This window comes from Natator depressus, chromosome 20 (genome assembly GCF_965152275.1).
Source record: "Natator depressus isolate rNatDep1 chromosome 20, rNatDep2.hap1, whole genome shotgun sequence".
NCBI lineage: Eukaryota > Metazoa > Chordata > Testudines > Cheloniidae > Natator > Natator depressus.
In genome coordinates this window covers 7,825,844-7,840,102 of record NC_134253.1, presented here as the reverse complement: position 1 = coordinate 7,840,102, position 14,259 = coordinate 7,825,844, and the positions used below count along the sequence as shown (strand labels likewise).

At 66.2% G+C, this 14,259-nt stretch overlaps 1 protein-coding gene across 1 annotated transcript in view; it reads right to left on the bottom strand.

Moving 5' to 3' along the window:
• Positions 1-14,259, bottom strand: part of NOTCH3 (notch receptor 3) — a 42,243-nt gene that overhangs the window by 18,593 nt on the left and 9,391 nt on the right. Inside the window, exons 3-8 of the mRNA XM_074935091.1 lie at positions 8,088-8,230; positions 7,407-7,742; positions 4,308-4,430; positions 3,667-3,900; positions 2,439-2,594; positions 2,054-2,239 (exon numbers count right to left, since the gene is read on the bottom strand). Coding sequence (XP_074791192.1) covers positions 2,054-2,239; positions 2,439-2,594; positions 3,667-3,900; positions 4,308-4,430; positions 7,407-7,742; positions 8,088-8,230 — 1,178 coding nt within the window. The remainder of the gene's footprint in view (positions 1-2,053; positions 2,240-2,438; positions 2,595-3,666; positions 3,901-4,307; positions 4,431-7,406; positions 7,743-8,087; positions 8,231-14,259) is intronic.

Below are 14,259 nucleotides of genomic sequence, written 5' to 3'. Positions count from 1 at the left end.
GGCAGGGGCAAGGCTGCATGCAGGGGCCATGTGGGGCAAGCAGCGGCATGCGGCGGGGGAGGTGGCAGGCTATGTGGAGGGAGGGCAATGCCATGGGGCAGGGGAGGAAAGGAGATGGCAGACTACGTTGGGGCAGGGCAGCTCCAAGGGGAGGTGGCAGGCTATGTGGAGGGAGGACAGTGCCATGGGGCAGGGGAGGCAAGGAGGTGGCAGGCTCTGTGGGGGCAGGGCAGCACCATATGGCAGGGGAAGTGGCAGGCTGTGGGGCCAGGGTAGTGCCATGGGTAGGTGGCAGGCTATGTGGAGGGAGGGCAGTGCCATGGGGCAGGGGAGGCGAGGAGGTGGCAGGCTATGTGGAGGGAGGGCAGTGCCTTGGAGCAGGGGAGGTGGGGTGGTGGCAGACTCTGGGAGGGCAAGGCACTGCCAGGGGAAGCAGCAGACTGTGTGGGGTTAGGGCTGCGCCATGGGGCAGAGAGGCTGTGGGGGGGGTCTGGAGTAAGCCCATTACCAGAGGGGGTCCCATCACTAGGGCAGTGGGATCCCCCTACACAGGTGGGCAGACACTCTGCTCGAGGCTACAGCAGTGCGGGCTCTTGTCCCCTGTGGGGTGTGACAGGAGAGGGCAGTGTTGGGGGGCAATGCATCTCTGGCAGGGGGGGAATCTGGGGCCGCAGAAAACACAGATGGTATTTCATGCAGAGGTGAAACCCTCACCCAGAGCCCAGGCCAGTCAGCGGCAGAGCTGGAGAGAGAGAGTTCCAGAGTCCTGGCTCCCAGGCCCCCTGCTCTACCCACTAGGCCCCACACCCCTCCCAGAGCTGGGGACAGAACCCAGGAGTCCTGACTCCCAATCCCCACCCAGAGCTGGGAGAGCACCGATCCCTGCTCTATGCTCTGAGCTGAGCTCTGTGTGTGGCCCCCGGAACGGCCAGGCGGTGGGCATGCGGAGTCTGTGGGTTGGTTTCGTGCCCATTCCCTGGTCCCCACATCCCTGGCGCAGGCATCAGGGCAGAGGCTCTATGGCTCCTTCACCCTCCTGCACCGCAAGGGGCCTGTGCGGCCCCCGTCCCATCAGGATGACCAGGCACCAGCATGAAGCAGCAGAGCACCAGGGTGCTGGACTGGGGAAGAGGGCCCGGTGCCCTGGCGAGGGCAGTGCCGGCACTGCCCCTCCCCCCAGCTCCAGCCTCACAAAAGGCTGCAAATAACGAGGGGAAGATTCCTCCCCACAGGGGGTAGCAGGGAGACAAAAAGGAACAGTCCAGCCCCGCGCAGGCCTCCCCCAGCCCCATTAGTATTCCAGGCACAGCCCTGCGCTCCCACCGTCTGGCTGCCGGCTATGCACCCCCTGCCCCACTGGCACCTCTGGGTGAGGAGCCGACTCCACAGCCAGCCTTCCAGTGCTTAACTTGTGCCAGGGCTTGCCAGGGCTGAGCCCCAGCACCTCTGGGCTTGCCACATGTGTTATGCTTGAGCCCTGGCACCTCTTTCATTCCAAATTAAGCACTGCAGCCTTCCCTGCCAGGCCCAGCCCCCGGGATCCCGCCATCCAGCTGCCAGGGGAGGGGCCCTCGCCCTAGCCGCCTGGGCTTCCCAACGGCTCCCAAGCCCTGGGAGCTGAGCCAAACCAGGATTCCCTGCTATGGACAGGAGAGGAATGCAGGCCAGGCCAGGCCAGGCTCTGCCCACGGGGAGCCCCGTCACAGAGGGGCACCCAACGCCCATCCAGCCCTGGCCTCTCAGCTGGGGCTACCAGCAAGGACGCTGGCTAGAGCCAGCTGGGATACAGGGTGGGGGACCCAGGTTCCCGCCCCGCTGGGCATTGGGCTGAGTCCCAACAAACTCACTGTGAGGTGTTGTTAGAAGGTGACGCCTTGCAGCTGCCCGGGGCGGGAAATCACATCTCTCATTCCCAGATACTCAGGCCAGCCAGCCCCTGAATCGACAGCACAATGCTCACCTCCCCGAGCTGGGGAGAGAACCCCACAATGCTGGGGAGGGGGAATGCTCCCCGAGCTGGGGAGGGGGAATGCTGGGGGTCCGGGGCACTCACCCGCCATGCAGATGCAGGTGAACTCCCCAATGCGGTCAAGGCAGGTGGCATCGTTCTGGCAGGGCATGGACAGGCACTCGTTGATGTCAGTCTCGCAGCGGGGACCCGTATAGCCACGCCCGCACTGACACTGGAAGGAGCCCTGCGTGTTCACACAGCGACCAAAGTGCTCGCACGGGTTGGCGCCTGCAGGGACGTGGCCAAGTCAGAGACAGGGTGGGGGCCAGACCCCCCCAACCCCTGCCTCACCCCGATCCCAGCCAGGCCTCCCCCACTCCAACCCCATCACTGAGCAAAGGGCCGGCTGGCCAGCCCCCCCTCTCCTGAATCCTGGCCCAACCTCCCCCACCCCGACCCCATCACTGAGCAAAGGGCCCCGCCTCACCAATAGAGCACTCATCCACATCCTGGTCACAGGCCCCCCCAGTGAAGCCTGGGGGGCAGGTGCAGATGGCCCGGCCATTCACAGGGTTGGTGTCGCAGATGGCATCCTCATGACAGGGGTTGCTGACGCAGGCGTCGTCCAGGTGGCACAGGAGACCTGGCAGAGGGAGGGAGTGAGAGGGCGTAGGCAGCCGCGAGGCAACCACCCTGCAGAAGCCCAGCTAGCCTGGCCCTCAGGGAGCAGAGTGCCAGCCCCATCCTGGAAGGCTAAGGCAAAGCCCCCCATCCCTCCTCCCCACCCACCCACAACAAACCTCCCCACCCAGCCGGCCCTGGCCTCCCGCACAGACACCCACCAACCCCCTCAGCCGGCCCCAGTCCCCCCCACCTGCAAAAACACCCACCAACCCCCCCACAGCTGGTCCCACTCACCCCCCCACACACCAACTCCCCCCCCAGCCAGATCCAGTCCCCTCACACAGACCCACCAAGCCCCCCCCGCAGCCAGCCCCAGTCCTCCCCACCCACAGAGCCAGCCAGCCAGCCCTGGTCCCCCCTCCCCCCACACCTGTAGACACACACCAACCCCCCATCCAGCTGGCCCCGGCCTCCCCCACCCCATAGACCCACCAACTCCCCCAGACAACCCCAGTCACACACCCTGACCTGCACATCCCAACTCCCACCCCCAGTCCCCCACACCCCCACAGATCCACCAACACCCTCCCCCCACAGCTGGCCCCAGTACCTCCCACCCACATAGACACCCACCAACCCCCACCCAACCACCCCCAGTCCTCCCACACCCACACACTCCCCAGCTGGCTCCAGTTCCCCCCGACCCACACCCACCAACCCCCAGAAGCTCCCCCCGCACTCCCACACTATTCCCCTGCCCCAGCTCCCTACCCCTCATAGCCCTCCTCTCAACTCCTTCCACTCAGCCAGCCTGTCACCCTCACCTCAAGTGTCCCTCCCACCCGCTTCCACTCCTTCTGCCCCTGTCTCCCTGCCCCCTTCCACTCAGCCACCCCCTGCCCCTTCAGGTCCTTCCTAGCCCTTCCCATCCCCTTGGCCAACCCCTAAGCCCCATCCCCTCAGCCCGCCACAGACCGTCAGCGGGGAGGGGTTAAGCATGGGGAGAAGAATCCCAAATCCCACGGTGAGGGATGCTAGGAGATCTGAGATTGGGCTGAGCCAGGCCAGACCCCCCACCACCACCACCTCACCTGTCTTGCCCATGGGGCAGGCGCAGTAGAAGGAGGCCACGCGGTCGTGGCAGGTGGCCCCGTTGAAGCAGACGGCCGTGGCACAGTCGTCAATGTTTTCACTGCAGCTCTCGCCCGTCCAGCCATTGACGCACACGCAGGTGTGCCCGCCGTTGGTGTTGAAGCAGGTGCCCCCATTGTGGCAGGCATTGGGCTGCAGCTGGCACTCATCTACGTCCTCTGTGCAGAACTGGCCTGGGGGAGAAGGGGGCTGAGCCTGGGCAGGTTAGAGCTAGCACCCCTAGAGGGGAAAGGGCCCGTGTCCCATTCCCCACCACCTCAGCCAATCAGTCCCCTGTCCTGGGGCTGGATCAGAGCCAGCGCCCCATAAAGGGGAAAGGCCCTGTGTCCCATTCCCCACTTTCTGAGCCAGCCAGACTCCTGCCCTGGGACTGGATCAGAGCCGGTGCCCCCTAGAAGGGAAGGCCCTGTGCCACATTCCTCCTGGGGTCCTATGGCAGCCCTGGGCTGCTGGACACACAGTCCATGCCCACAGGGTTAGATGTTGGCTCTAAGGTTCAGGACCCATAGAGCTGGCTGCACTGCTGGGGGTGGCCAGCGAGGGGTTAACTCCTGCCGCTGGGCAGGGCGCTAGGTGGTACCTGTCCACTCGGGCGGGCACTGGCAGTTGTAGGTGTTGACCCCGTCCACACAGGTGCCCCCATTCAGACACTTGTGGCCCGGGCAATCATCAATGTTGATCTCACAGTTTTGCCCTTCAAAACCTGGAGAAAGAGAGCACCACCCAGTCAGAGAGGGCACGTACACCCGCTCCCCAGACCGGAGCGTCTCCACCCACTCCCCGGCCCTGGCCCCGAGCATCTCCACCCACTCCCTGGCCCAAGCGTCTCTCTGCCGCTCCCTGGCCCCGGCCCCCTCCACCCGCTCCCCGGCCCCGGCCCCGAGCCCCCGGCCCTGAGCGTCTCCACCTGCACCCCGGCCCTGGCCACAGAACGTCTCCCACCTGCTCCCCAGCCCAGAGCGTCTCCACCCAGGCCCCAAGAGGCACGGAGCTCGAATCCACCCCCCAGCCCCATCCGAGAGGCAGCCGGGCAAACAGAGTCTGGCTAAACCTGAAACAGAGACCAGGCAACTGACTCCCAACCCCCCCACCCCTCGCCCTGCTCAGTGTTGGGAATAGAACCCAGGAGTCCTGGATCCAGCCCCCTGCCCCTTGCTGCAACCCAGCAGACCCCTGGAACAAATGCAGGTCCCAGCAGGGCTGAGTGAGGCAGGCCAGTTTTCCCCTTTGCCCACAGGGGGGCTCACAGCAACAGAAGCAGGAGTTTCTGCAAAGGCTCAGGGAGCAGGACGACGGGTCACTGCAGACAAGGGTACCCCCAGGGCAATGGCAGATTCAGCAGCTTGGCCAGGAGGGGTGAGAAAAGCCCCAGGGCCACAGCAGAGCCGCCTCAAGCATGGCAGGGCCAGATTCTGCGGGAGGCCCTCTCCACAGGCCCCAGCAGGGTTTGCTGCAGGGGGCAACGGGTGGGCTGCCTGCCCCTCTGGCTCCACGCAGCTCTGCTCGGCCCTAGGCCACGCCGCAGCAGGAACACCCCCCCAACCCACTCCCCCCCACGTCCACACAGCGCCCCCGAGCCTGCTCTCCCCCCACACACACAGCTCCCTGAACCCTGCTCTCCCACACACACACAGCGCCCCCAAAACTCGCTGCTCCCCCACACAGCTCCCTGAGCCCGCTCTCCCCCCCACGCACACAGAGCAGCCCCGAGCCCGCTATACCCCGCCCCACGCACACAAAGCACCTGAGCTCTCTGCCCCTTGGCACACACAGCGCCCAAGAGCCACTCCTCCAACGCGCACACAGCACCCCCGAGCCCACTGTCCCCCCACAGACACACACAGCGCCCCCGAGCCCGCTGTCCCCCCCAACCCCCGCCCCCCACGCACACACAGCACCCGAGCTCTCTGCCCCCTGGCACACACAGCGCCCCCGAGCCCGCTCCCATGCCACGCACACACAGCGACTGAGCCTGCTGCCCCCACCCCCCCCCACACACACACACAGTGCCCCCAAAGCTCACTGCCCCACCCCCCCACCCTCCCGAGCCTGCTCCCCCCGACACACACAGCACCTCCGAGCCTGCTGCCCCCCCCAGCACACACTGCACCGCTGAGCTCTCTGTCCCCTCGGCGCTGTGCCCCCAAGCCTGCTCCCCCCCCCATGCACATACAGCTCCCCATACCCTGCTCTCACACACACACACACAGCGCCCCCAAAACTCGCTGCTCCCCCACACAGCGCCCCTGAGCCTGCACCCCCCACACAGTGCCCCTCAGCTCTCAGCCCCCTGGCACACACAGCAGACCCAGAGCCAGCTCCTGCCATATGCACACAGAGTCCCCGAGCCCGCTCTCCCCCCCACGCACACACAGCGCCCTCGAGCCCGCTCTCCCCCCCACGCACACAAAGCGCCCCCGAGCCTGCTCCCCCCCACATGCACACACAGCTCCCCGAACCCTGCTCACACGCACACACAGCGCCCCCAAAACTCGCTGCTCCTCCACAGTGCCCCTGAGCCTGCTCCCCCCACACATACAGCTCCCCGAGCCCGCTCCACCACACACGCACACACAGCACCCGAGCTCTCTTCCCCCAGCACACACAGCGCCCCCGAGCTCTCTTCCCCCAGCACACACAGCGCCCCCGAGCTCTCTTCCCCCAGCACACACAGCGCCCCCGAGCCCACTCCCCCCAGCACACACAGCGCCCCCGAGCCCACTCCCCCACACACACAGCGCCCCCAAGCCCACTCCCACACAAACACACAACACCCCTGAGCTCTCTGCCCCCTGGCACATACAGCACCCCCGAGCCCGCTCCCCCCCCACACACGCACACAGCTCCCCGAACCCTGCTCACACGTACCCTCCGGTCCCCAAACCCTGCTCACACGCACCCACAGCACCCCCAAAACTCGCTGCTCCCCCACACAGCGTCCGCAAGCCCACTCCCCCGCCCCACACAAACACGGTGCCCCCAAGCCCGCTGTCCCCCGCACACACACACACACACACACACAGCGCCCCCGAACCCGCTGTCCCCCACACACGCACACACAGACCACAGGGCCTGCCCCCCCCACACACAGGGTCCCCCAGACCGTACCCCTCCTTCCCTGTGTTCCCAGTGCCAAGCCAACTGGCAGAGGGTGCAGGATTTGGCAGGAGCAGAGCTGCAGCTTAGATGAGAATGAGCCATTATTTGGGGGCAGGGGGCTGAAGGGACTAACGGGGAGAAAGAAACGGTTGGCTTGAGCTGGGGAGGGGGCCAAAGGGGGCTCTGGGGAGCAGGGGAGGGGAGGGGATGGCCCAGGGTTGGGAGCCCCCCAAGCTCCGGCCCTGCTGCTCTCCCGGACACTCCCTGGGATTGTTTCCTTCCTGGCCAGAGTCCAGGTTCTCCCAGCGCCATTTACAGCTTCCGATGAGCTTCCTGCAGCGCTGCCTGGAGCCGCTAGCCCCATGGGCACACGCGCCAGGGCAGGGGAAGAGACACACTCCTAACAACGCCTGCCCCCAGGGCTAAGGGAGGGGAACAGCATCCCCCCGAACAGATTCCTCCAGCACTGTCCCCGCCAGGCCCCCACACACCAACCCCTGCAGCCCAGAGTGCTGCCCCCAAACTCTGCTCAGCACCCCACTCCCTCCCCAGCCCCCCCACCAGCCTCCCACCCCCTCACCCGGCAGGCAGGCACACTCGTAGCTCAGCTCCCCGGTCTGGCGACACGTGCCCCCGTTGAGGCACTGTGAGGGCGCGCAGGGCATGTAGACGCTTTCACACAGATGCCCCGTGAAGCCGGCCGGGCACTGGCAGCGGAAGGAGCCTGGCGTGTTGAAGCAGGTGCCCCCATGGCGGCAGACGCCCGGCGCCCGACACTCGTCCACGTCCATGCGGCAGTTGCGGCCCTGGTAACCTGGTGGGCAGGTGCAGTTGTAGCGACTGTTCCAGTTGGTGCAGCGGGCCCCGTTGGCGCAGGGGTTGTTGGCACAGGCATCAGCCAGGGAGCAGTCCTGACCTGTGGGGGGCGGGTCTGTGAGCGGGGCCTGGTTGGGCATGAGGACACCCCAGAGAGCCCTTCCCCCGAGGCCAAGCAGGTCCCCGCCCTGGGGCCAAGGTGTGCCCATCCCTCCTCCCGCACCAGCCTTGTTCAGTCAGGTTCCGTTCCCCTCCCACAGCTGGCCTGAGGGTCCCTCCCCATCTCCCACAGCACCCCCATGGCCATCCCCCATCTCCCCTAGGCCTGCGTGGCATGGGTCCTCCTCTCCGGCCTGCTCAGATCCTGGCCCCTCCTCCAACCAGGCCAAGCTGGGCGCCACCCCCTCCCCTAGACCAGCATGCCCCCCACCTACATGACCCTCACCTCGGAAGCCCTTGGGGCAGGTGCACTGGTACTGCACGGTGCCATCCTTGAGGGAGCTCTCACACACGCCCCCATTGGCACAGGGCGACTGGTGGCAGGGGTCCTGGAACTGGCAACGCTCGCCAATCAGCCCAGGCTGGCACCTGCAGAGAGGGGCACACTGGTGTGAGTCCCTCCCTCAAGCGGAGGATCGAGACTAAGGGTAAACGCCCGGAACCAGTGCAGGAAGGCCACACACCCATCACCACTGCATCTGGGCACCTGCTACATCACGTCACTGGCAATGAACTTCCTAGGGGCAGCATCATGGAGTCTCCGACTGGTCTCTCTTTTCGGGGTAGGGTTAGAGTCCATCAATTTCCTCTGCTTTTATTGGTTGCCGGGGTTCCTGGGCGGGGGGGAGGTTGTCTCTGGCCCAGCCCATCCCCCAACTGTGCTCTGTGGGTGGGCACCCAGCCCTGCACTCAGCACCCAGCCATGAGCCCCCATGCCACAGCACATCAGCCACCTCCATCAAGCTGTCCCCAGGGTAGCCTGGCCCTCATGCAGTTGGTGCTGGTCTTGGGGGTTGCCCCAGATCTCAGGTTATTCCCTCCAACAGGCATTGCTTGGCATTGCTCTGCTTCAAACACCCCCTGCCCTGTGCTGCCCATTCGCCCTGTGGGCTCAGCTCCCTTTGCAGGGCCTCAGTTGGCACCCGCGTGAACTCATCATTGTGCCAGCTGCTCACTTTACCCCCTCCTTGTTCCCCCAGCCCTTGCCAGATCTCCACTGAAGCTTTTAACCCTCCCTCTCTGCTCCCCCAGGGGGATCCTCCCTGCCTCGGCCTATAACCCTGGCCAGGGGAGAAGGGGCCACTGAGTCTGACTCTGCTTCCTGACCCTGAAGTATTGGTCTGCTGGCAAACCAGACTGGGCTCAGCATCGGGGTACAGCTCCAAGCACGGGGGAATCTGTGCCGGTGCAAAAGGGCTCCCCATTGTGTAGCTATCCCTGCACAGGGAAGGAGACGTGCTACACCAGTACAAGGCCCCTTTATACTAGCAGAGCAGTATGGGGCTGTATTGCTCACCCCAGATCGGCAGAGAATCACCCCCACCCACTACAAACTGTGAAGAGCAGGCGTCAGCCAATTCAGGACCCACTCCCTGAGCCCCCCACACCCCGTCATTCCTAAGAACTCACCTGCTGCTGCACCTCTTAGCACCTGCCCAAGCCCAGCCCCTGCTCCGACCCTGGGACCCCACCGCCGAGAGCTCGTCTGCAGGGGCGGCCCCGGGACCTCGCTCTGATCCCAGGACCCCACCGCCGAGAGCTCGTCCGCAGGGGCGGCCCCTGGACCCCGCTCCGACCCCGGGACCCCACCGCCCAGAGCTCGTCTGCAGGGGCGGCCCCGGGACCCCGCTCCGACCCCACCGCCCAGAGCTCGTCCGCAGGGGTGGCCCCTGGACCCCGCTCCGACCCCGGGACCCCACCGCCCAGAGCTCATCCGCAGGGGCGGCCCCAGGACCCCGCTCTGATCCCGGGACCCCACCGCCCAGAGCTCGTCCGCAGGGGCGGCCCCAGGACCCCGCTCTGATCCCGGGACTCCACCGCCCAGAGCTCGTCCACAGGGGCGGCCCCGGGACCCCGCTCTGATCCCGGGACCCCACTGCCGAGAGCTCGTCCGCAGGGGAGGCCCCGGGACTCCGCTCCGACCCCAGGACCCCACCGCCGAGAGGTCGTCCGCAGGGGCGGCCCTGGGACCCCGCTCCGACCCCGGGACCCCACCGCCCAGAGTTCGTCCGCAGGGGCGGCCCCTGGACCCCGCTCTGATCCCAGGACCCCACCGCCCAGAGCTCGTCCGCAGGGGCACCCGCTCCCAGTGGAACCTGGCCCAGCCAGCAGGTCTGCACCCCTCTCTGGTTCCCTGCCCCCCCCCCCGCTTCACCTCCTCGGGGTGCATGCAGAGGGAGTAGGGTAGAGTCCCTCCTTCCTCTCCCCCCCCCCCGAGGGCTACGTCCTATAGGACTGAGCCAGGGTAGGCCCAGCCCGCCAGCGAGCGGGGCCCAGCTCACGGGTCTCTAGCTAGCCAAGCTGGAGCAGCGCATGCTGGGAGCTCTGCAGTGGGGAGGCCACAGGAGGGCTCTCTGCAGGGCTCACAGCCCAGAGCATGCCCCACAGGGCTGGGTCCGAGACCCACGGTGTGCAGGGACTGAGAGGTGGAGGAGGGGAGGGCAGCCAAGCCTGCCGGGCTGAGCCAGGCTGGGCAGGACCATCCTGCCTCCCAGCCCCAGTTCTAGGCTCGCTCCTGAGGACAGCTCAGGTCCCAGGACGGAGCCAGCGCTGGGCAGCACCTGGGCGCTCGCGCTCAGGCTGGGCTGGCTCCAGAGGGCACCCGCTGGGGGGAGCCGCACCAGAGCCTGGGTCCTGGTGCACAGATTATACCCTCCAGTCTGCTCCTGTCTCCGGCTCAGCGGCAGCTCCAGCCAACTCCCACCCCCCTCGCCTGCCGTTCCCAGGGCAACGCAGAATGCCTGTTTGCTCTGCTGTCCAGGGCCTGCAAACCAGGCCCTCAATCCCGGGGGGCACCCTGCAGCAGAAACAGGGGGATGCTCAGTTCACCCCACCACAGCACAGGAGCTCCCAGCCTGCTCTATACAGCATCCCCTGCTGGGAGAGGCTGGGACTGGAGGAGATCCTGCGCTCCTGCCCTGCTCCCTCCAGTGCCCTGCAGGCAGGGACCGCGTAGGGTGACCAGCAAGTGTGAAAAATCGGGACGAGGGTGGGGAGTAACAGGAGCCTATGTAAGAAAAAGCCCCAAATATTGGGACTGTCCCTATAAAACCGGGACATCTGGTCACGCAAGTACCGCAGGACAGCAGGGACTCTGCCCAGGCCTGGAATTACACCAGCTCTCCAGAGCGCTGGGCCCTACCCCCCAGAGCTGGGGGCATGGCCCAACAGGGAGAGGAGAGGGCAGAGCACGCATGGTGCTGGGGGCACAGACGGGGCGGGAGAAAGGGATGGTGAGGAGAGAGATAGTGCAGACCAGATGCCCCGCCTGCCACACCCATGGGCCCATCCAGCCTTGTAGCCCTTCTCTCCTGCCGCACTGGACCAGATCGGAGCAATGGGCCCATCAAGACCATAACTCCCCTGCCCCCGGCTCAGACCCATTGACCAATACTGCCTGCAGGAACTCCTCCCCCTCCCCATCCCCTGGAGCCTGCGGACGGACGGCTGTGCCTGCCTCAGCAGCAGCCACAGCAAATGCCACTGACCAGCCCAGGCCACGCAGCCCCCCCAGCAGTGACACAGGCAACTCCACTGGCCCCAGCATGGACCAGGAATGCCCTGCGGACCCCCCATCCCCGTCCTGCACACTCCATTTTGGGCTCCCTCCAGCAGCACTTGGTGAGATGCCAACTCCCCTCTCCCTGCATGTGTGCGGGGGGCCACCCTGAGTGCAAGGCTGGGGTTGGCAGAGCTTCCCACCACAATCCACCCACCCAGCCCCTGGAAAGGGAAACGGGATGTGGGGACAGGCATCCCTGTGGCAGGAAGCAGTAGGGGAGCAGGGCCCTGTATCCCAAAACCTGGCAGCGCCCTCCCCCGCAGGCAGAGCCAGGCTCCCACGCTGGGAAGGCAGCCCCCTTCCCAGCCCCATGGCAATACTCCTGCCTGCTCATGTCTGGGGAGTGGAGCCCGGCACCCAGCCCGCTCCGTGGGGCGGTGACTCAGCGGCTCCACTGCCGCGTCACCCCATGAGTCACCCCGGCGGTTGCCTCAGGCACCCGCTCCTGGAGGGATGGGATGCCCCTGGGCACGAGACCGCACAGGGGCACAACTTCCTCCCCATACCTCCCAGCTGCAGGAGGCAGCAACCAGCTTTAGAGAATAGAACCCAGGAGTCCTGACTCCCAGCCCGCCTCCCCTTGCTCTGACCACCAGGCCACACAGCTCCCAGAATGCCCCCTCACCTGACAGATGGGGGCTACCCTGGCATGTGCCCCCTCCCATCCCCCAGTCGTCCCTACTGCTCTCCCTGACCTCACGCCCCTCTTCCAATTCCATCCTCCCACATGCATTCCCCCAACAGCCCCCTCCCCATCCATGCCCCTGATCCCATCAGCCCCTGCTCCAATCCTGTCCCCCACCTACATACTCCCCATGGGCCCCGCCCCCATCCATCACCACTCCCCCCACCCTATCAGACCCTGCTCCAATCCTGTCCCCCACCTTCCCACTTCTCCAACTCCCACACTCATTCGGCACCCCTTCCTGTGGCGTCTGGGCGGGCACAATCCAGCCTAAACCAGCCCCACCTTCTCACCCCGAGGGTGCCTGGCAGACAGACCCAGGCTGCAAACCCAGCTCCAGGCTGGCACGGTAGGGCCCATGGGGCACATGGGGCCCACAGGGAGCTGCCCCCCTGTGAGGGGCCCCGCACACTGGGGGGGGGGAGATTTCTGGCACTGGGAAGGAGATACATTCTCTCTCCCCTCCCCCCAGCCCTCCCTGAGCCGGCTCCAACCCGTTCGACAGGTTCCAGCAGCACCAGCACCATGCTGGGCCAAACGGCAGGGAGAGCCCCCAGCCGCTCCTCTCTGCTCCCTGTCGCGCCCGTCCTGCCCCCCTGGCAGCTCCCCTCTGTCCCCTAGTCAGAGTTCGTCCGCCTAGAGCTCGCCCACTCTGCCCCCTGCCCCACTCTGATCCTCCCCGGCTGCTCCTCTCTGCCCCTGCCCCTCTCTGCCCTCCTGGCTGCCCCCTGTGCTCCCCCACCGCTCCTCTCTGCCCTCCCGGCTGCCCCCCCACTGCCCCTCTCCCCCTGCCCCCACCATCTTGGCTGCTCCTCTCTGCCCCTCTCCAGCCTCCCCCCAGCTTCTCCTCTCTGCCTTCTGCCTCCCTTCTACCTCCTCCAGCCACTCCTCTATCCCCACCGTACCTCTCCTGCCCTCCGGCTGCTCCTCTCTGCCCCCTGCGCCCCACCATGCCTTTCCCCCCTCCCCTGGCTATTCATTTCTGCCACCCCCTCCAATCGTCTCTGCTTCTGCTGTGCCCCTTCCACCCCTCCCCCTGATCTTCTCTGCCCTCCACTACACCCCTCCCGCCCCCCTGATCCTTGGTGCCTCCCGCCACACCCCTCCTGCCCCCCACACTCAATCCTATCTGCCCCCCTCCCACAGTACCGGGGGGGAGGGGGGCTGTCTCCAGAGCACAAAGAACCCAGCATGCAGATGGGAGCCTGCTCCAGTGAACTGGGGCAGGGGGCTGGGGGCACTGTGCTTGTTCTGGCAGAGAGGAGCGGTGGGGGGGCACAGGTCAGCATTCAGTTGGTGCTCCAGCCCCACACTCCAGCCCATGATTTCCAGCAGCCAGGCAGCGCGGCCCCATCCAGATCCTGCTCCTACTCCTGGCCAGGCAGCGCAGCAGCCAGTGATTCACCTGTTCGGGGCGGGGCAGCAGGAGGCCCATCCACCTGTCTGGCATTCCAAGGCAGGCAGCAAGGAGACGGGAACCTGCTACAGCGAGCTCCAGCACCTGCCTGCGCGGCGGCTGTGCCGTGGCCTGGCACTAGGGGTAGCGGGGACCGGGCGACGGCACAGCACAGAAACTGCCCAGCTACTCCTGGCTCACCCCGCAGGAAGTGATGGGCACAGGGCCATCCAGGCTACCCTTGCAGAGCCAGCTGCTGCCCCCGCCAGGCGCCAACCTCTTCCCCCCGGAATCCATGAGCTGGGCGACAGGTCAGAGCCGGCTCTGCAGAGAGACTGCCAGGAGCTGCCCAGGCCCCCTGCATCCAGTCTCCGGGGCTCAGCCCCATCTGGTTCCAACTCCCCAGCAGCAGGGCCTGGAGCCCTGCCCTGGAGAGAGGATTCCCAGATAATCAGCCTGCTTTGCCCCACTGGCAGCCCCACCCCCCAGAGCTCGCACTGCAGAGTCAGATGCAGGAAGAAAATGGAAGTGATTCACAGAGAAAGTCATTACTGGGATCAGAGACGGCAGGGTCGAGTGGCTAGAGCAGGGGCACTGGGAGTCAGGATCCCTGGGTTTTATCCCCAGCTCTGCTCCTGTGAAGTAGGGTGATGACACTCACTGAAGCATCCCATGCTAGTCAGCCCCAGCCCCTTGCAGCTGGCTCGCCAGGACTCCGCAAGCCTGTTGAGTGGCACAGCACGGCAGACGTGGCA